The 21,436-nt window shown below is 39.2% G+C and overlaps 1 protein-coding gene across 4 annotated transcripts in view; it reads left to right on the top strand.

The window, feature by feature from the left end:
• Positions 1–1,292: 1,292 nt before the first annotated feature.
• COLEC11 (collectin subfamily member 11) overlaps positions 1,293–21,436 on the top strand; it is a 65,585-nt gene continuing 45,441 nt past the window's right edge. For 2 of the 4 annotated variants that reach the window (XM_072634305.1, XM_072634304.1), the window contains exons 1-3: positions 1,293–1,499; positions 10,988–11,143; positions 18,116–18,187. In XM_072634305.1, coding sequence (XP_072490406.1) covers positions 11,014–11,143; positions 18,116–18,187 — 202 coding nt within the window. In that variant the 5' untranslated portion in view covers positions 1,293–1,499; positions 10,988–11,013. The remainder of the gene's footprint in view (positions 1,500–10,987; positions 11,144–18,115; positions 18,188–21,436) is intronic. The other 2 variants (XM_072634307.1, XM_072634306.1) reach the window with 1 other exon arrangement.

Raw genomic sequence — 21,436 nt, 5'->3', positions numbered from 1 at the left:
AGCTTCCTGCTCCACCACTGACCAGTGGGAAGTGCTGGGTGGCAACAGGTTGATAGTAGGACACTTGATGTAGGGGCTGGGAGGTTTCAAAGACAAACTTCACATATCTCGGGGCCCCACCCTCTACCAACTCTGTCTAATGCAGGGATTTTTTTGTGTGTCATGTACTCAGTTGGAACCAGTCATCAAGGGACAAGTATTCAATTTTCACTTTGAAAATTTATACCTCAAAAACTGGCAAGTGCTACAAACCAGGACTTGACTTATTTTGTGGATTGTCTAAATTTAAGAAAGTGGTAGAGAAAATGTTAATAATGCAGATTAAACTAAAAGTGTACTTTCCCCCCACTCCCAGGACCAACTGTTAAATATTTCCCAGCATACCTCTTTGGAATAATACATAGAAAATGTTCCACATCCATGAATCTACTCTGCAAAGGAGTGAGGAGGGTGTTTTCTTGTATCTCTTCTTTGGGGCCAAGCTTGTTCTCTCTAATTTTGCAACATTCATTTTCACTTATTTTGTGGTTCTATTGACAGTATATTGATGTAGAAATTGTACATGTTTTCTTGGTTCTGCTTACTTCACTTTGCATGAGTTCACATCTGTACAGATGTGATTTTTGCATGATATCTCCCCCATTAGCCGTGGACTTGAGAACCAGGACTGCTTTTGCCTTTGTATCCTCCTGTGCTTAGTATGGTACCTTCCTGTACTAGACACTTAGTAAATGCTTTTTGAATTACTGAGAACACTTTCCCTGGTCCTCTGCATTTATGTTTATTGTTTGGTATATCAAAGTAATAATCCATTACATTCATGCACCATAATTTGTTTAGCCACTCCCCAGTCAACGGACATATGCTTTGTTTCCAATTCCGTTACCACAAAAAGTTACTATAAATATTGTGGTATAAATGACATCTTTTCTTTCTTATTTTTTTTTTAAATCAATGACATCCTTGGGGTATTAGCCTATTAGTAGAATCTGGGTTAAAATAGAAACTGTCATCTTACTTCCTATGTGACCTTGGGCAAGTCACTTAGTCTCCTAGACCCTCATTTTCCTTAAATGTGAAATGAGAAGTTTGGTCCCCAGGTCCTATTTAACTTTTGGTCTATATGTGATCTTCTGAAATGCTGTAGGGTTTTTGTGATCACAGTTACTGCTAAAGGGTTAAAAAGGGATTCTCCAACAGGGCCATCTACATGACTGTAATGAGAACCCTGACATCATGTTTTCAACTTTCCCACACTTTTTCCTCCTAATTATTATCCGGGCTGGACAGCTGATCTATTTCAAACAGGAAGCTGTTTACAGATAACACTTGCAACTGATCTGCCTGGTTTGCTGAACTGTTTGAAAGCAGAAGGCACCAGTGCTCCCAATTTAAGACCGCCAGGCTTCTGTAAACAGCAGCGATGAGGTTCCCTGGTGCAGTGTCCCCGCAGGCAGGCAATGGTCAGGAGGCCCCCTTCTTCACCCAGCGAGCCTAAGGTAGGAAAGACTGAAACTTTATACTTTTTATACCTAAAAGGAATAAGCTATCCAGCCAACATTTCAAACTTCAATGGGGCACTGAAAATGGTAATCCAAACCCAAATAATGGTAGGGGGGAAGAGATATGCCTGAACATGAGGTAGATCTTATGAAAATAAAAGACAGAAGTCTTTTTCGACTATAGCATAAGAACTAATTTCTCAAAAAAATGAAGGGATTTGTTTCCTGGGATTTTTCAGTGAATTTGGCTAGATAACCTAAGGGTGAAACCTTCAAAGAATACCCCCTTTGGGAAGACAACAACAGCAATTACAACTCACATTTAAAAAATAATACTTTAAGGTTTATTTTTAAAAATTGGTTAGAAAGAATGACTGGTTCATTTGGAAATATCTCTACCAAAGTGAGGAAAGAACAGAACTTTGTGTTTGAGAATATTAGAGCAGAAAAGGACCTTAGAAAAATAACAATAGCTTACATTTATATAATCCTCTAAGATTTGCAAAGCACTTGTACATGATCTCATTTAAGTTTCACAATAACTATTTATTCATCTTTTATAGATGAATAATTTCATGGAAGTTCAGAGGTTTAAGTGATTTGCCTTTATTTTACAAATTAGGAAACTGAGACCCAGAGAGGGGAAGTGATCTGCCCAATGTCACAGAAAGTAGTAGAACTATATTAAGAGTCTTTAGAACTGGTTATATGTATGTGTATACACATGTGTGTATACACATACATATATATCCTAATATATGTTATATACACACAAATACATATGCACATATATGCATCTGTGTATATATATGCATATATATATTTCCAATATAAAGATATGTCCCAATTTAATTTGCTCATTGATTGAAAGTCTGGTGGGGCTGAAAAAATAATCCCTAGTAAATTATCAATAATGCTTTTCAAAAATAGTTGAGGGGTCTGTGTGATGTAATGAAGGGAGCATTGGATTAGGAGGCAAGAGATACTTGGGTTCTTTGTAGTATTGACTCTACCAGCAATTACTTGTATGGCAATTGCTTTTGACCACTCTGGGTATAGTAACCTCACTTGTGAAGTGAGAAAATTGGACTAGAATGATGACCAAGATGCCTTCTAGTGCTAACAACATCCCTTCTAGCACTAACACCCCTTCTAGTATTAACATTCTATGACCCTAGCTATAGAAGTGCAAATTGTGGTGGAAGGATGGGATGCAGGGTGCCAAGAGGAAAGGAGGAGGCTTTATCCTCCCCAATGGGGTTATTTTATATAGTACTTAAAGTTGGAATGAAGGGAGGAAAAATCATCCTGTCCTAATTTCATGCAGAAGTAAAGTTATGCTCGGATAAAATACAATCTGGGGAGGACTATGTCATTGAAACTGAAGTGAAGTATGATTCATAGAAGGGCTCCCGATTTGTAGGGCGAAAGCATAAGCAAGAACATATATGTAATGATGAATTATGGATTGGCTGGGGAATCTGGGGCGGCGAAATGGTTTTCTGGAGTTATGTTGAGATTAAGGGAATAAAACAATTTCCGAAAGAGAGCACACCATAGCCTTAGAATGAAAGCTGAGAGGATAAACTGATGGTTGCTTAAAGCTTGGCATAGGTAATTGGAAAAGCATGGCTGCTCCTTTTATCTTGACCTATGTTTTGAGGGCTTTAGAAAATGTGGAAAAGGTTTTTGTCCCAGAATTGGTGCTGAGATCTGTGATGCTTTGGTTTTACACAAATGCCACAGGAGGGAAAATTATGAGCTGGGAATTCACCAACTGAGCTCCCAATCCACCTTCTGAAATGACCACTGACGAAATATTTATGGCACGTATAAAAATGCTGAGTCCTGTGGTAGAAATTCAATAATAATATAGTAGTGCCTTTTCTCTGGGACCAAGGAGGACCTTTTTATTCATGGTCTCATTCATTCTTACAACATCTCCTGGCCAGCTATTCAGAATTAGAATTTCTTTCTCTCCCAACTACCTCAAGAAGATTTTCATAGTTTGCTTTTTTTTTAACCTCCCCCATTTGAGATGAAGGGATTGATCTTTGTTAACCCCTACTGGGAGAGATAAGGATGATGTTTGGGGTGTTAGTGGTATATATATGTGTGTGTGTGTGTGTGTGTGTGTGTGATGTATGACAGAACTGGTTTAGATTATAACACTGCATTCTTTTGCCTCAGCAAGTTGGTAGTAAGAACTGAGAGAATGGATTTCAGTCAGCTCTCCCCTTTTTCCCCAACTGGCTTCCTTGGGGCCATAGTTTTAGTTGTGCCATTCCATGCTGTCTTTCTCTGGGGGACCCCTTTCTTTTCAGCAAAGGTGGTAGTTTTCTCTAAGCTTCTGCTTAGGCCTATGAACAGGGAGAGAGTTAGAAAGCCTGGCTGCCTCACCATCTATAGTCACTTCATCTGCTAGAATTTTTATTCTTAGGAGGGAACTTCAATGTCAGTTTTAGAAATGACATAAAAATTTATGTCTTCAGTCTATGATTAATGAATGAATGAAAAAGCACTAAATAAGCACTTACTAGATGCCAAACATTGTGCTAAGCTTTGGGAATACAAAATCCCGAGTAATTTACTCAGTAAGAAAGTCTTTGAACTTAGATATGATAGGTATCCGCCTACAGTTGTGGCTTGGGGTTCACCAGGACTAAAAATACTAAAGAAACCCATAATATTTCTATAGTGCTTTCCTCACACTACCTCTGTGAGGCAGGGCAGTGCATGTACTATCCTAGCTCTGAAACCTAACTCTGTAATCTTGGGCAAATAATTTAATTGCTCTCAGCCTCAGTTTCTTCATTTGTAAAACAAGGAAAATAATATTTACATTAAAGGGTGATTTGAGGAGTGTGCTTTAGAAATCTTAGATTACTATGTAAATGAGGATGATATAAATATAAGTAATTTTCTCCATTTTATAGTTGAGTCAAGTGACTTCAGAGAAGTTAAATGATTTAACCATGGTGGCATGGGTCAAACCCAGAACTTCTAACTCTAATTGCAATGCTTTTTGTAATACACCATCTTACTGTCCTTCATATCCCTAAAATCCCTCTTTCACTTCTACCTGCCCTCCAAAAAAAAATTCCCAATCACCTTAGGTCTAAAGGTCTGCCATTAGACATCCAATCATTACCTAAAGCCTTTTTTTTGTTTAAAGGTAATATCTTAAACCATGATATATTTAAAGCTCAAAGGAACTATAAAGGTCATTAAGTTCAAATCCCTTATTTTACAGATGAGGAAACTGAGGTGCAGACAGATTGGTAACTTGCCCAAGGTTATACAGATAACAAATGGCAGAGGTGGAATTCAAACTCAGGTCCTCTGACTCAAAATCAAGAGCTCTTTCCACTGTGCTACTGCTACTGCCTCCAAATACTTTATTGAAGATTATTTACCTAAAAGCAAGAAAAACCCTAGGAAGAGGAGAACAGAGTACATAGAGTATGGTGCATCATGGAGGAGTAGGGTTGTAGAACAGCAAGGTAAGGCTTTCCAGTCTCCACAGTTTCCCTGAGGTCTTGTGGGACAGTGAGTAAGTCATACAAGTTTTCTTCCAGCTCCTCAGAAGGGTGTATTCTGTGAGGCACTCTGCTGTGTTTACTACTTGCCTTGGAGGTTTATTGAATAAAGCTTCTACCTTTCCTAGTTCTTTGGGAGGAAAACTGAGTTACTTGAAGATTATCATGAAAACCAAAATAATTGACATTAGCTATTGGTTTCTGGGATGGTCAGTTTCAAAGATTTTAATTCTTGACTATCCTGGCCTTTCTTTAGAGTTATAAACAATTTCTTAAAAAAAAAATACACTTATATTGATGTTCTTGCATTACAATCATTTCTGGAAATTACCTACCCCAGTATAAGGAGGGTACTCCTTGAGACTTTAATTTGTATCAAAGAAAAAGAAATTAACAAAATCAACTGACCAAGTTAGTCCCTGGGAGTCATAGACAGCTGGAAGGCAGGGACTTTACAGATCATCTGGATATAAGATTGAAGGATTTAGAGCTTGGAAGGGACCTTAGAAATCATCTAGTCCCATCCTTTTATTTTATTTTCATTTTTTTCAATAACAAGCTTTTATTTTCTTACCCCCACCCCCATCTCCACTGAACAAAACCAAACCAACCCCCCCCCTTTTTTGACAAGTATGCATAGTTTTTAAAATTAAATTTATTTTATTTGTTTTCAGTGTTCTACAATCACTTCCATATATCTTAATTTTCCCCCCCACCCTCCCCCTTCTTCTCCCCTCCTCCCCACTCCCTCCCTGAGATGGTGTACAATCTTATGTAGGTTCTACACATATATTCCTATTAAATACATTTTCACCTTAGTCATGTTGTACAGAAGAATTCAAATGAATGGGAGAAATCATATAACAAACCAAAACGTAATACAAAAGAAAATGATCTGCTGCAATCTGAGATGGAATCCCATAGTTCTTTCTCTGGATGTGGAAGGCATTTTGCCTTAAAAGATCATTGGGAATTTTTTAAGTCCTTGCATTGCAATGAAGCTCTAAGTCTCCCAGAAAAAGTCCTCATACACTGTGGTTGTTGCTGTGTACAAAGTTCTCCTGGTTCTGCTCCTTTCGCTCAGCATCAGATCATGTAGGTCTTTCCAGGCCTCTCTGAAGGCTTCCTGTTCATCATTTCTTATAGGGCAATAGTATTCCATTACATTCATATACCACAACCTGTTCAGCCATTCCCTAATTGATGGGCATCCCCTTGATTTCCAGTTCTTGGCCACCACAAAGAGAGCTGCTATAAATATTTTTGTATATATGGGACCCTTTCCCATTTCTGTGATCTCTTTGGGATACAGTCCCAGAAGTGATATTGCTGGGTCAAGGGTATGCACATTTTTGTAGCCCTTTGGGCATACAAGTATGCATAGTTAAGCAAAACCAATTCCCACATTGACCATGTCCAAAAATGTATGTCCCATTTTGAATCTTGAATCCATTTCCTCTTTTTCATGGGGTAGGTAGCATGTTTCTGGAATCATCAGCCTGTTTTACGAGTGGAAAAGATAAGTTCTGGAGAGGTCAAGTTAACTGTCTAGGCCCTCACAGTGAGAGCATGACAAAGCCAGGGCAGATCCCGGGCTTTGCAGTTTGTAGATTGATCAGGATTGCTTCCACCATAACATGCTGCCTTTTGAAGCCTTTTGAAGAAAAAATTCTAAATCCCTTCTGTGCTCGTGTACTCCTCTTTGTAGGTAGGAACACTTGAATGTGTAGCTTTGTGAGGAATCTTCACTTGTTTCCTCCTGTATATGTTTACTCTCTCCAACTTAAAGGGAGTAAGTTTCCTTGAAGGGGCATGTTATCCTTTCCCCAACACTGACCTCTTTTCCTGATTTCCCTATTTTTAAGGACACCATCCTCTTCCCAGGGACATGAGCTTTACAAAAGCTCTCTTTGACTCTTGTTCAGTCGATCCTCTATATCAGTCTCCAAGTCCTGTTGATGCAATATTTCTTGCATTCTTTATCTCCTTTCCATTCCCGCTGCTACTATCCTAGTTCAGGTAAAAGGAAATGAAGACCTAACTATCATAGTAGCCTCTTGACTAGACTCTCAGCCTCTAGTGTCTTCTCCCTCTTCAATCCATTTTTCATACTCTCAGGGTAATCTTCCTAATGCACAACTCTGATCATGTCATTCTTTCTTTCAAAAACTATCAATGCCTACTGAATGAAATTCATGGTATATAGCTTGGTGTACAAGGCCTGAAACAATCTGATCCCAACCCACCTCTTCAGCCTTCTCTCTCACTCCTCTTCATCACATATTTTATGTGAAGCTGCTGGTGCCTTCCTCTCTTACACTTCTATGTATTTCATATTTACCTTACATGTATCAATTATATATATATATATATCTCGTCTTCTTTATTTGAATGTAAGCTTCTTGAGGACTGGACTTTTTTTTGCATTTTTAAAAAATCCTAGCACTTAGCACAGTGCCTGGCACATGCTAAAAACTTACTAGGCATTTGCTGATTAGTTATGCTTCAACCAAAGAGGTCTAGTTCCAGTGTCCTTGATTTGTCCCTTATGTTCTTATCTTAGTATATGTGCTCATAAATGGAAAGCACATCTCTATTGAAATTTCACTCAACCTTCCAGGTCAAATGTTACTTCCTTTTTCAATGGATTCAATAAGATTTATTGATTTAAAATTTTATATGTTATTTATTTTATTGTTTGAATTGCCTCTTCCCTTTTCTGGGACAGAAGTTCTTCCTCTGACCATTTCAGGAGTTGGACTAGATGGCTTCTGAGGTAGGCTCTGGCTCTTGAGCTATGATCCTATGATCTTATGAGCCTCTCTCAGACCACCTATGAGAGTATTAAGCACATGACACAGTGCTTGTTGAAAAGCTTGTGAACTGATCTTCTGTAAAGGATTGAGAAAATCACCATGAAGTGTTTTGTATTTTTCATCACCAGAATAGTTTGGCCTTGTTGAGCCAAAGTATGAGAATCACACATTCATCCATCTGGCTTTTATATTCTAAAGTTTTCTTGATACAGACACTTGAGATTGCTGTGGTGAAATTTTGTCTTATTAGACAAATCTAAATCTATTCCTTGACCTCACTTTCACAAAATGCTTTCAGCTCCCTGTTTTTTCAGGCTTGTATCCACTTTTAAAATGACTAATGTTTCTGATTTTTCAAAGCTTCTGATGCTAGAATGATTTGACTAAGCTTCTGATCATATCCATTTAGACATCTTGTTTATTCATCTGCAGCTCATGGATCTGTGCTTCTCTATTGCTGCTAATCTTCTCACTTTCATCAGGCGAGCTCCCTTGTGTGTGAGAGGGAAGGACATCTGCATACCTCAAAGGCACCCACTCCTCCCCAGCCCAAGCATTCTCTGCCAGGAGAAGAAATCTGGGCTTGGGGAACAGAGTGTACAGGCTCTTAGCAGAGAAAATCCTGCTTGTTATTCAAATATGGAGACTCCAAAGTCTTCATTTAACCTTAGCTCACCCCAGCTTCCTTATTCTTTATAGCTTTTAAATATATTTTTTAAGAGGCTCAAAACCCCAGAGGTAAAAAGTTTTCTTTTTCTTTTTTTGTATTTCTTCATTTTTGCAAAGTTAAGTCAAAAATCACCTAAAATTTAGATTCCCCTCTAAGCTAAGCTAAGTCCTTTGTAACCCCAAGGTTTCCACTTTTCCTTTCCTTTAGCTTCTGAAGCAGCCATTCATGTGAGCTCATTCAAGATCTTTTGTTCTCTCATCCTCCCTGTCTCTCAGTCATCATTCCTTTAACCTTTGTCAACACTTAATATTTAACTTTCAAGATGGACAATATTAAGAGAGTAATCTTTACTTGGTCTCTTAGGCATTTTTTCATTAATAGGTAAATCTCTTTTTTAGACTCTGAGAAATGATTTCAAAATTACCACACACTTTGGAGAATGGGACTTGCTTCCTGGACAGAAGATACTCCTTAAATCCTTACTGTCTGAGGCAGTGAAGCACAGTGGATCTGGAGTCTGGAGGCAAGAGTCTGAGTACTGGTTCTGCTCTGTACCAGACCTGCAACCTTGGACTAGCCATTATTAGACCTCCCTAAGTCTTAATTTTTCTATCTTTAAAATGGAGATAATAATCCTTGAAATACCTAACTCAGTTGTGAGCAAAGTACATTGCTGACCATGAGCAAATTACTTAACTCTTAAAGCCTGTTTCCTCATCTGTTAAATGGGGCAAATAATACTAGCACATCACAGGGTTTTGATGATAAAGTGTTTTGTAAATCTTAAAGCCCCATAGTTATGTAAATTATTGTTATAAATAAACTGTAAAGTGTTATATAAAAACAAGCTATTATTACTGACGCCAAGGCCAGTCTATCTTTGGTTGGATAGATATATTGAAGCATCTTTTCAGTTACAAGAGTCTTTAAGTAGCATAGTTGGCAAGAGATTGAGTGGTGAGTGATTAAAACAAAAATTTGGGAATCAGAAATTGCATATTTTCCCAGTGACTGGAATTCTTTGAGCTAGTCAGAAGGTCCCAAGACAGGAGGCCTGGGGACTCTGTCAAAACCCTGTGACCTTGTTTAGCAGAGAATAAAAGAGGGAGGGAAAGAGGGAGACAGTGAAGGGGAGAAGAGGGGGTGGGGAGGGAAAAGGAGAGGAGAAATACATACTCACACACACACGCACAGAAACAGAGAGAGATAGAGACTCATCGACAGAGAGAGAGAGAGAGAGAGAGAGAGAGAGAGAGAGAGAGAGAGAGAGAGAGAGAGAGAGAGAGAGAGAGAGAGAGAGAGAGAGAAATAAAGATTCTGTGTAGACATTTTCTCCACTGAAAGTCCTGTAAGTCAGCCTGTGAAAGGCCATTGCCTGTCAGGAGGCTGGTGAGGAAAAGGAGAAACAAAGCTCCAACATTTTAACTCAGGTTTTAAGGGACTGAAGCCATTAGTAGCCATTGGCCAAGATTGAGCTTCATGAGGACTATGACAAGATTTGCAAATGGGTACTCTTAATGGATACTCTTCATGCTGCTTGCTAGAAAAAATTAGATTGATGACATAGGGGTACTTGCAACAGAGAATGTTCAGAAGTTTGCGCTTGCCAAGTTTATATTATAAGGGCAGTGTGTTCTCTGTCACCTACACCTTCTTCTGAGTTCTTGATTCACCACCATGGAGAGATTTAAACAATATCCCTTCATGGGGTAGGAGGCTGACCTAGATGACCTCTATGGTCTCTTCCCACTCTAAGAGTCTGTGATAAATTAAGTCTTCAGTTTTTCTCCTTACAAATAAGTAGAAACATTAAAGCCCTGTAGTGGATGCTTGCTGGATTTTTTTTTTTTTGATATATTAATTCTTATTGAGTCCCTGGGTATTAGGAAGGGAGGGTTACCAAAGAAAGGAAAGTCTTTTTTCTTCTGGAGCTTATAGTCTAATTAAAGAGACAAGAATGTTAATGAAAAATTGACTGTTAAGAAAAACAGTACCATTTCTAGGTTTACAAAGGTTTACAAAGCACTTTCTTTACAATAACCTTATAACACAAGTAGTGGAGATATCATCATTCTCTTCCTATAGGAGAGAAAACTGATGGTTGAAGAGGTAAAATGTATTATTTGTGATCACAAAGCTAGCCACTATCAGAGAAGGAATTTAAATCCCTCTCTCCTGCTAACTGTACCCTGACATCCCCTCCCCCCTCACTCCCAAGTATAGGAGATTCCCAACTCCATCCTTCCACTGAACTACACAGAGACAAAATAAGCGATAAGGGCAATAAAAATCATAGTGGACAGTCACAGATATCCACTACCAGTTATGATGGTTTTCATCTGAAGAACTTCTGGCCAAAAGTACAGGCAGGGTAAAGAGATGTTCATTTTTTTTTTTTTGTCGTTTTCCTTTTTTTGTTTTAAAGACTTCCCATAACTGTTTATCCATTCTTTTATTTAGGAGTCAATGACCTGCAAATACTCATTATGAAGAGAGATCTGGTTTTCCTGGGGACTCTAATTAGCTTGGTCTTCCTGTCCTTGCTAAGATCTGGATCGCCTCAACATCTTGCAGAAGAGGCCTGCTCTGTCCAGATTCTTGTCCCAGGCCTTAAAGGTAACATAGCAATCTCTTCTTTCTCTTTGATTCACCCTCTGCTTGGGCAGTTGTCTTGGGGTTTTCTTTTCAAGTGGTCCTCAAGCACTCTGGAACCAGACACCTGGTATCTGCAGAGCTCTGGGGACTGGGCAGATAAGGTGAACTTCCTCCAGGCTCTGGGTGTATCTCTGTGTGTAGGGCTATCACTGAATGAATTGGAGGGGATGGGGTCATCCCTCGCAAGGACTGGAATAAGTCATACCTGTGCATCCCTTTTTCCCTCAACATTTTTATTCAAATGAAAATAGATTCTTCCATTTAAGACTTCATCTGATGCTTCATCATAGACTAGAAGTGACTCTGGATGCCAGAAAAGCATAAGCATACTAACAGATTCTACCAAGAGAGAAATGTCTTTGGTTTAAAAACCTAAATTAAGGGTCTGTCATGCAAGGATAGGTCCAGCTTACCAAGGACAAGTGTAACTCTCCCTTTAGTATTTGTATTACTAGGAGCTGGCACCGGGCCTGGCACATTTGAACACTGAATCAATGATTTTTTTTTGTTCATTCATTTGACTAAACGTGAAGAGCACTGGCTAGAAAATAAATTAATTTTCAGTCATAACAACTCTCAGAGGACATCTACCAACAAACATTTATGAAATGTCTATTTTATGGTGATTCAATGTGTTATAGTGTTAATAAACCTAGATTTGGATCCATAGACTGGATTGCTCTTAACTACCTTCTCAATCTTTGGAAAATCACTTTACCAGTTTTTCATTTATAAAATGAGGTCATTAGACTAGAATTCAGTGGTTCTTAACTTGGGTCTGTGAACTTGTTTTTTAAAAACATTTTGGTAATTATTTCAATATAATTCATTTTCTTTGTAATTCTATATATTTTATTTTTTTGCATTTAAAAACATTATTTTGAGAAGGGGGCTGTATGCTTCACCAGGCTGCCAAAAGGTTTCATGTCACACACAAACAATTAAGAACTCTTGAATTAGGTAATCTTTAATGAGACTTCCAGCTCTTAAGTTTATGAATACTACTAGTACTGTAGTGTTACATCTTCAACAGAGATCTAAAATCTTATCTTCTTGTTCTCTTTTGTTTTAGGTCCAATCCCATTTCTTTTTGATGTTGGGTTTGTGGATCAGTGCTAATTTTTAAATATTAAGCATAATTTATTATTTTTAAATTTCTAATGCTGTGGTTATTCTAATGAAATTGCTGACACGCCACCATAGTGTATAAATAACATATACCTCTTTGGCTTTATTGGCTTTCCATTGGCATTTCCAAGGTAATCTGACAGATCAAGAATCCATGAAAGGGGGCTCTCATTTTCTATCATTCATGGTTTCTTCAGGGAGACTAATATGCAATGGAGATCATGAAATGTTCTTCTGAAGGGTCATGTGAAACAAATCTCAGACTCTTAGCTCATCTTTACTTTTCTTGGTCCTCACACTCCTTGACTTCTCTATAGCGTTAGATGCTATTAACCTTTCTATCCTTCTTGAAACTTTCTCTCTGCCTGGAATCTGTGATACTGCACAATACAGGGATGTAGGAAGAGAACCAAACCACTTCTTTGGCTCCTTTGTTGGCTCTGTTTCCCACTTTCATCTAGGAAACTAGATTGTTCCCTAGTACCTTTGGTCTTCTGTTTTCTCATCTCCTCACCCTCCCTTTCTCTGCCTCTTGACATCCTATTTTAGGTCCAGCACAAATACTCCTTCCATCCTGCAGCCTTTCATGGCCACCTTACAACATTTATTATTTTTACTGCCCACATAGTACATAGAATCAGAGGTTCATAGTTTTGGAACTGAAAGGGATCTTAGAAGTCATCTAGTTCAATCTACCAATTTTACATGAGAGGAAACTGAGACCTAAGAAAGTTAAATGTCTTTCCTAAAATGACACAGGTGGTAACTGGCAAAGCTAACATTTGATTTCAGGTCCTCTGCCTCCATATCCAGGGAACTTTTCCTTTAGCCATTCCCCCTCCTACCTCCTACATGTCACCTTCTAACTATTTTGTATACCTATCCAATCTCTTACTAGATCAAGAACTCTCTGAGGCCAGGAAGTGTGTTTTCTTTTTCTTTACATCTACATTGGTACCCAGAATCAGTGTCTTGTCTTAAGCATAGTAGACCCTTAAATGTTTGAGTGAATGATATGAGGTAAGAATTCATCTATGGTTAGACTATTCCATATTGGCCATGTAATCCAATTTTCTTGTATCCAGTAGTCCCCATGAACTCACAGAGACATTACCCTCATTTATTTTAATTTCATCTATGCCAGGTTTTTGATTCAGAAAGTTCAGTGTTCAGTAGCACTTTGAAGACTCAAGGAGAGTATCAACTCTTGGTGCTGGTTCTTCACTTAAGAAAAATAGTACCATTATTTCTACCAATCTAGCAATGAATGAGAAAGAAACTATCAATCTTTTGACTCCTAGGTAAAAGGAAGAAACTGATGGAGACTTTTGGCAAAACTGGGATGTGGAATCTTGGGTCTCCTATTTAGAGGGTGAAAACAGGGATTGTGCCCTGAGATAAACTGAGGTTCCCAAACATAATGTGGCAAGCAGCTCATCATTAATCTACTGGATTAAGAATGACTTTAAAAAGGGAACAGCACTGAGTCATATTCTCATGTCCTTCCCCACTGTCTCCCCTAGGCAGTCACTGGGCAGTCATTTTGCTGAAGCTCAGGGCCTTGCTGAGATACTTGATGGAGTTTTCAGAAACATTTTATCCAAAGCCAAAGAGAAGTTCTCAGTATTTGAGAATGAGCTGGAAAATAAACAAACTCCAAGTCTGGGAGCAGTTGCATAAAAATACTAGAGATTAGATCTCTGTAACTGGAAAAGTAAGAGAACACTGAAAGTGCTTACTTTTTGGGAGCAAAGGATGGAGAGTTTAATATTCAGTGCTTTCAGAGTGCAGTGAACAGTAGAATATACAATACAGTAGGATACTGCCTGGTCAATATTTTGCCATAGTCAAAAAGGGCCTTCAGAGCTTCCTGAAAAGGACTTCATATGTTCAGGGCAGCTAGCACATGGGAGATTTGGAAAAAAGAACAATATGTCAAGGCAAGAAAGTGCTACAAGGATGTGAGTATCTGCAAGTGGACAATTTCATTGCTAGTTAATGTCAGCTTGGTGCATGTTATATAAGAAATACATCTTTTCTTGCTGATGTGACACAGGCACATATGAAAGAATGGGGAAGCCTCTAAAGGTGTCGTCAAGGACAGTAAGCTGTTTCTGATTCTATGACATTAAACATTCTCCTACAAGCCTTTTGGTAGATTCTGTGCCTAAGACTTCTGGAAGCTTACAGCACAGTCTAATGCATGAGATCCTTCCCAGGGACTCACAAAACAATAGTAATAATAGTAGTAATTCCTGACATTTATGAAAGCACTTTCTATACGTTAGTTCATTCAGTTGTCCTGACAAATATCGAAGGCATTTTTGTCTTCATTTTACTGGTGAGGAAGCTGAGGCTCAAAGAGATAAATGACTGGCTCAGGTTCACAGAGGTAGTAAGAATTAATGGCAGGATATGAACTCAGGGACTGTTGTGTTTTTGTCTTTGTCCACCTAGTGCCTAGAACAATACCTTACACATAGTAGGTACTTAACAAGTGCTTGTTGAATTGACCCATAAAAAGCATTTTGCAAATGATTCAACTTTTCAAATAGGCTTATTCATCTTTTTTGAGCTGTATAACTATTCAGAGGTCCTAAATGGCACAAAATACCCACCTGCCATCCTGCAATAGAGAATTTCAAGCTCATTCATCTGAGTTACATTCTGCATTAAGTTGGTTTTAACTGCATCTAATTATTATTCTTCACATATACAGAATTACTTAGCAGCATTGTTGCTCCAGGTAAACCTAACTTTGTCACTACCAATAGGGGAAAATATCAGAGTTGAGTTCATTAGTATATTTATAGGAACCTTTAAAATTATGATGTCTTAGTCTGCTAGGAGGAACAGGTGGACCTACTATTAATTCACTTAGCTGACAATGATTACCTTGATTACGAACATTATACTGTTCTCATTTTCAACTCAGAGGCATTGGCTGGTGAATGTAGAGGGGGCTACTGGGAAACCAGAGGCAAATACAGCATTACACTGGGAATATGGAACACCCTGATATTTAAATTGGAGCAAGGGAAAGAAAACCTTCTGGACAGTAGTCAAATTCTAAATGATGGTGTCCCTCCCTCCCAACAATCAGCAAAGCATCACTGAGCAGAAGGGAGGAAGGCTATCTTCTCTAATCCTTTCCCAACCTCTGCCACAGAATGACAGGAGTGACTTTGTGCAATATTATAACTAAATTGCAAAGTAGAGAGGAAAAAACTGATGAGGAAATTCTCAAATTCATTCAGCTGGGGGACTAGTCCTGCAGCTTTCCATTGCATCTCCTTCTTGGCCCACAAATGGTCGATGTATTATTCCATACTAAAATTCATATAGGAGTTTTTATTTCATCAGGGTGGGGACTCCCTTCACTGAGGCAGATGACAGACCCTCCACTACTGAGTTAACAGTCCTCATGAATTATTATGGCTGATGAGATTCATCCCCCTGTGCACAACCTGGCCATGAGTCTCTCCAAACTTAATTAGGCTAGTCCTTGAACAGCAGGCAAACAATCAACTTAACCAGGCTTGTCCCCAAAGTCTTTCCAGTTTGGGAGGTGCCCAAAGCAAGAGCTTATGGTATTGCCCTAAAGAACCCAGGGTTAACTTTGTGCCACAGTGAGTTATTGGAGTAAGGTTTTAATCTGCCACAAAACTAGTTTACATATTTTGACATTCAAGGCTCTTTGCAATCTGGCTCCAATTTACTTTTTTCCAGGTGGCTTTTATAACTATTCCCTGTCATGTATTCTGTGTCAGATTCAGGTATTTATTTGACCTTATGCTTCCATGTTTTTCTTCAAGCCAAGATTATGACCATCTCCTGCCCCCAAATTTCTATTTCATAAAATTCTACTTATCCTATAAGGTCTAGTAGAAATGCTTCCTCCTCCAGTGAGGCTTTTCTGATCTTGGCCTTTCCCTTATCTGAGTTCATAGCTCTCTGTCCTTTTATGTACTCGTATTTTAACTTTTATTATGTGCTTATTATATACACACATATTACATATGTGACTTTGGGCAAATCACTTATCCTCTCAGTGTTCTAGGTGACTAAGACTATAAATTGCAGATAACCTATTGACCTGAATTATTAGAGACTTTCCTCATCTGGGAGTTCCCTATACTAAGGAAATCACAGGTACCGCTCCTATCCTGTATTTATTTGTAGTAGTGATGGTGGTGGTGATTAAGTTCAGCAACTTCTATTTGTCCCATACCCTATAGCTTATTTCCAGCTCAGATGAACTTTCAGTCAAATAGATTCTCCCATCCTCTCTTCCCATTCATTAGTTCTTTAAATTTCATTTTTGCACACCTTTTCAGAGAGGGTTTCTCTCATTCTCTTCATTATTCATTCTTTCTATCTAGTCTAAACCTTCATTCTTTGGTTTTTGACACTTACATAGTGTTTCCTTTCCTTACACAATCAAAACTTTTGAGGTGTCCATTCTGGGCTCTACCATTAGGCAGTTTCTGCTATTGCTTGGTAGAGCTTGCATGAAGGATTCCCCTTTTCCAATGTGCCTCACTCCCAGAACAAGCCAATTATTAAGGATGTCAGAGAGGACACTGTTACATGACCCCAATTATGCAGCTCACTATTGATCTATACCTTCCTGATTACCTCCTTCTTCCCATTTGCCTAAAAATTTCTTCCCTACATCCAAGTCCTCCTACTTTCTAGGTTCCAGCTGTTCATAGCAGTTTCAACTCTCTCTTCTCTAGGTAGTAGTATGAGTAGTCTTTTCAAATATCAATTCCCCCAGACCATACCCATCACAAGGTCCCCATCTTCCTTCTCAGAACATCTTTCTTCATCCATAGGAGCATTCATCAGTAGGATCCCCTTCTGATGGGGTGATGGGACCTGGACTCCTAAAAGGAAAAGACGAGGTCTTTGAAAGAGTCCATTCTCTAAACTTTTCCAGACAGTCCAAGTCACTGGTGTTTTGCTTTAGGCATCTGGATCATCCTGGCCCACCTAGATACTCAATAATTCTTTTAACAACCCTTTCACTGTGACTCTCTAACTATTTAACGCCTTTCATTATCTGCACCTGGCCCACCCCAGGCTATTTACCACTCTAATCCCATCAAGATTTTTTCACTGATTTTTTTTTTTTCCTTTTTGTATGTAAGTATCAATCTTATCTCCATCAAATTCCAGGTTCACTAGGAACTCTGTCCCCTTCTTTTGGCATTACAATAAACCTCTCTACTTTGACTAAAAGAAGGTTTGAGTGCTCAAATTCCTTCCCGCCAGACTCTATACTCTTACATTTTGGAGTTCCCAGCATTCCAAACCACAAGAGTAGGAATTCTTATGTATGAATTAGCGGTCCTTTCTTCTGTTTAAGTTTGTTACTGCTGGATGCCATATAAATCTGAATAGAGTATTTAGGAAATGGTCTGAGGGAGCCAAAGGACTATCACCTCCTTGTTCTGAACAAGATGTCTCTCTTAATGCAACTGAAGATTGCATTAACTTTTTTTAGTTGATGTGTCACACTATGGGCTCATACTGAGTATATAGACTCTCAGATCTTTTGGACATAAACTGTAGCTATGCGTTCCCTATCCTGCACTTGTGCAATTGATTTTTTTGAACCTAAAGGGTTCAAAAGGTTTAGGTCAGTGATAGCTGGGGCTTTATCACCTCCTTGTGCAAATTTGTCTATCCTTTTGGGAGTGCCTGTGCCAGAGGGTGGGGGATCCTAGCTCTCAGTGGTTGTTGGATCTTTGCCATGCTTGTTAGAGTTACTCCCTAAATGTCTGTGAATTTCTTTCACAGGGGATGCTGGAGAAAAGGGAGAGAAAGGGTCACCAGGCCGGCCTGGGAGAGTTGGTCCTTCAGGAGAAAAAGGTAAAGTCCAGACATTTAGATACTGATACAGGTCTAGCACTCAGTCCTAAAGGTAATGAGGAGAGAAGGGAGAGAGAGTAGGAGAAACCAGTGTGGGAAGGGAAAGGCAAAGAAAAAAGAATGGAGAACAGGTTCCCGCAGACTTGGATAACTGGACCATTTATTGTTGTTGAGTCATTTGGTCATGTTTGACTCTTTGTGATTCCCATCTGGGTTTTGTTTTTTTTTTTGGCGAAGATACTGGCGTGGTTTGTCATTTCCTTCTCCACCTCATTTTACAGAGGAGGAAATTGAAGGGACAACACTGCCCATTGCTATCACTTCAAAGGCTGGTGATAGCAGAGCTAGAATCCAGAGCCCCTAACTCCCAATCAACTACCAAACCTACCCCTCCAAACCTTTCAAATTCTCCTTCAAGACAAACTTCCTCTATGAAGTTTTAATATCTTGGAAGACACAGTGGATAGAACGCCAGCCCTGGAATCTGGAGGGCCTGGGTTTAAATCTGGCCTAAGACACTTCCTAGCTGTGTGACCCTGGGCAAGTTACTTAACTCTGTTTGTCTCAGTTTCCTTATCTGCAAAATGAACTGGAGAAGGAAAAGGCAAACCACTCCAGGATCTTCATCAAGAAAACCCCAAATGGGGTCATGAAGAATCAGGCACGATTGAAATGACTGAACAACAATAAGAAAGATTATACATGTATTTCTAGCCTTTCTGTCCTGCTGAAACCTTCTTCCACTAAGCTTATCCTATTTTATCCTATTCTGCCTCTCTCCCTACCCCAGTTTCTACCTTATCATGTACTTTTCTATGGGTTAAACTTGACAGTCAGATAGTGATTTATTCACGGTTCAGTATGGTACTTGGCACCTTACCGATGCTTTGAAAATAGAAAGTTATCTTTTTAAAAAAAAGTACTTTCCCTTACATGGAAATATAAGGACCTGCACTATGCAAGTGCTTATACCACCCAGGAGTGTATGTACAGCACTGTTTATTCAGTACTTCAAAGTTCTAAAATTTCATGGGTAAGGGCATTATCTTTACTGGCCCAGATCACAATATTTATTGGAAGATCCATAAGTTGCTGTGGCCAAAATATGCATTGCCTGATGGTTGGCCCCTCTGAAGATAAACTTCTCTGTATACATAGGCCTTATAAAGCTGTTGGGGCTAGTGTAGATATCTACTGTGAATAGAAAGGAAGGGTTTGCTGGCTCTGGTGCAGGTCTTGATGTTGTGGGAAGGGCAGCATTGTGCATATGTCGAAGAGGACAATAACATCACACATCTGAAGCTAGAAGGCACTTCAGAGGATAGATTGTGAACCCTTTCATTTTACAGGTGAAGAAATAGAGGTCCAGGGAGGTAAGGGACTTGTCCAGGGTCACCTAGCTGCTTTGGTGATGTTGTCTGAGTGCTCCTAAAATGCCTTTTTACCCACAGAATCTCAGATGTGGAGGGGAATTCAGAAGATATCTAGTCCAATGTACACCTGAACAGGAATCTGTAAAATTTCTAATAAGTGGCTATCCAGTTTCCACTTGAAGGTACAGTGGGAAGACCACTGGCTCTAAATTCAGAGGCTCTGTGATCAGACTTTGGCTCTGATGCTTAAGACCCATGTGACCTTGGGCAAGTTATAACTTCTTTAGGCCCCAGTTTCCTTAACTCTAAAATGGGAGAATTGAACTCAATGGCCTTCCCATACTAGAGCTTTGATCCTATGACTTTTGGTGAAGGGAAATCTCTTACTTCTGGAGAAAGTTCATTTTGACTTTGACAAGCTCTAGGTATTTCTTGACATCAAGTCCATATCTGCCTCCCTGCAACTTTTAATAATTAATTCATTCATTTATTCATTTTTTCATTCACTTATTCATTCATTCAGCCACCTTTATGGAGTACCAGTTGTGTGCAGAGTATTGCTCTAGGCAATAGGGAAGGTAAGAATTTTAATTAAAACATGGTCCTTACTCTCATGGATCTTGCAGTTTAATAGGGAGATAAAATGCAAACAGATAACTATAAAACACTACAATGGTTGATCAGTGGCAATGATAGCTAACATTTATAAAGGACTTACAGTGTGTCAGGTGGGCAATTGGGTGGTACAGTGGATAGAGTGCTAGGCCTGGAGTCAGGAAGATTCATCTTCCTGAGTTCAAATCTGGCCTCAGAAACTTACTAGCTAGCTGTGTGACCCTGGGCAAGTCACTTAACCCTGTTTGCCTCAGTTTCCTCATCAGTCAATGAGTTGGAGAAAGAAATGGCAAACCACTGCAGTATCTTTGCCAAGAAAACCACAAATAGGACAAGGAAGAGTTGAGTGCAATTGAAAATAACTAAACAACAAAAATGTGTCAGACACTATTTTATTATCTCAATTGATCCTCACAACTTTGCGAGGTAGGTACTATTATTATCCCCATTTTGTAGATGAGGAAGCTAAGGCAAACAATGGTTAAGTGACTTGCCCAGGGTCACACATTTAGTAAATGTCTGAGGTTGGATTTGAATTCAGGTCCTCTTGACACCAGGCCACTATACCACCTAGTCACCCCAGCATCTGAGAGTTGAAAACAAAGTGTTATGTGAGATCACCTGGATGGATCAGAGAAGAGTTCCTGGAGAAAGTGGTATTTGATCTGGGATTTAAAGGATAGGTAGGAAGCCAATAGCAAAGACGGAGAGAGGGAGAGCATTCCTAGCACAGAATAGGTAAAAGCATGGAAATGGGAGAAGGCTTAGGGTGTTTGGAGTGAGGAGGGGTGGCAGAGTAATTCAGTTTTGACTGGAGCATAGAATATGTAGAGGAACATAATGAGACAAAGCTAGAAAATTAGAGTGACACCAGATTTTGGAAGGTCATGAGTACCAGACTTCATACAGACTCTATTCAGGAGGCAGTAGAGAGATCCTAAACGTTTTTAGGTAAAGGAATAACAAAGCAGAAACATTAGTCTGGTAGTGCTGTGTAGAAGAAAAGAGAAAGAGGGAAATCAGTAAGGAAGCTATTGTAATAGTCCAGGAAAGTACTGGCAGGATGAATGCCAAGGAGGGAACAGATACATAGGAAGGTGATCAGGATAGGCGATCAATTGGATATTTGGAAAAAAGGAGAGGGAGAAGCCATAGATGATTGTGGTTTGGAGTATGCATAGCATTCCCTAAAATAGGGAAATCCGCCTGTTTTGGGAAGAGGGACAGGGAAGATTATGAGTTCAGTATTGGTGACCATGAG

This window comes from Notamacropus eugenii, chromosome 1 (genome assembly GCF_028372415.1).
Source record: "Notamacropus eugenii isolate mMacEug1 chromosome 1, mMacEug1.pri_v2, whole genome shotgun sequence".
NCBI lineage: Eukaryota > Metazoa > Chordata > Mammalia > Diprotodontia > Macropodidae > Notamacropus > Notamacropus eugenii.
This window is presented reverse-complemented; position numbering and strand designations above follow the sequence as displayed.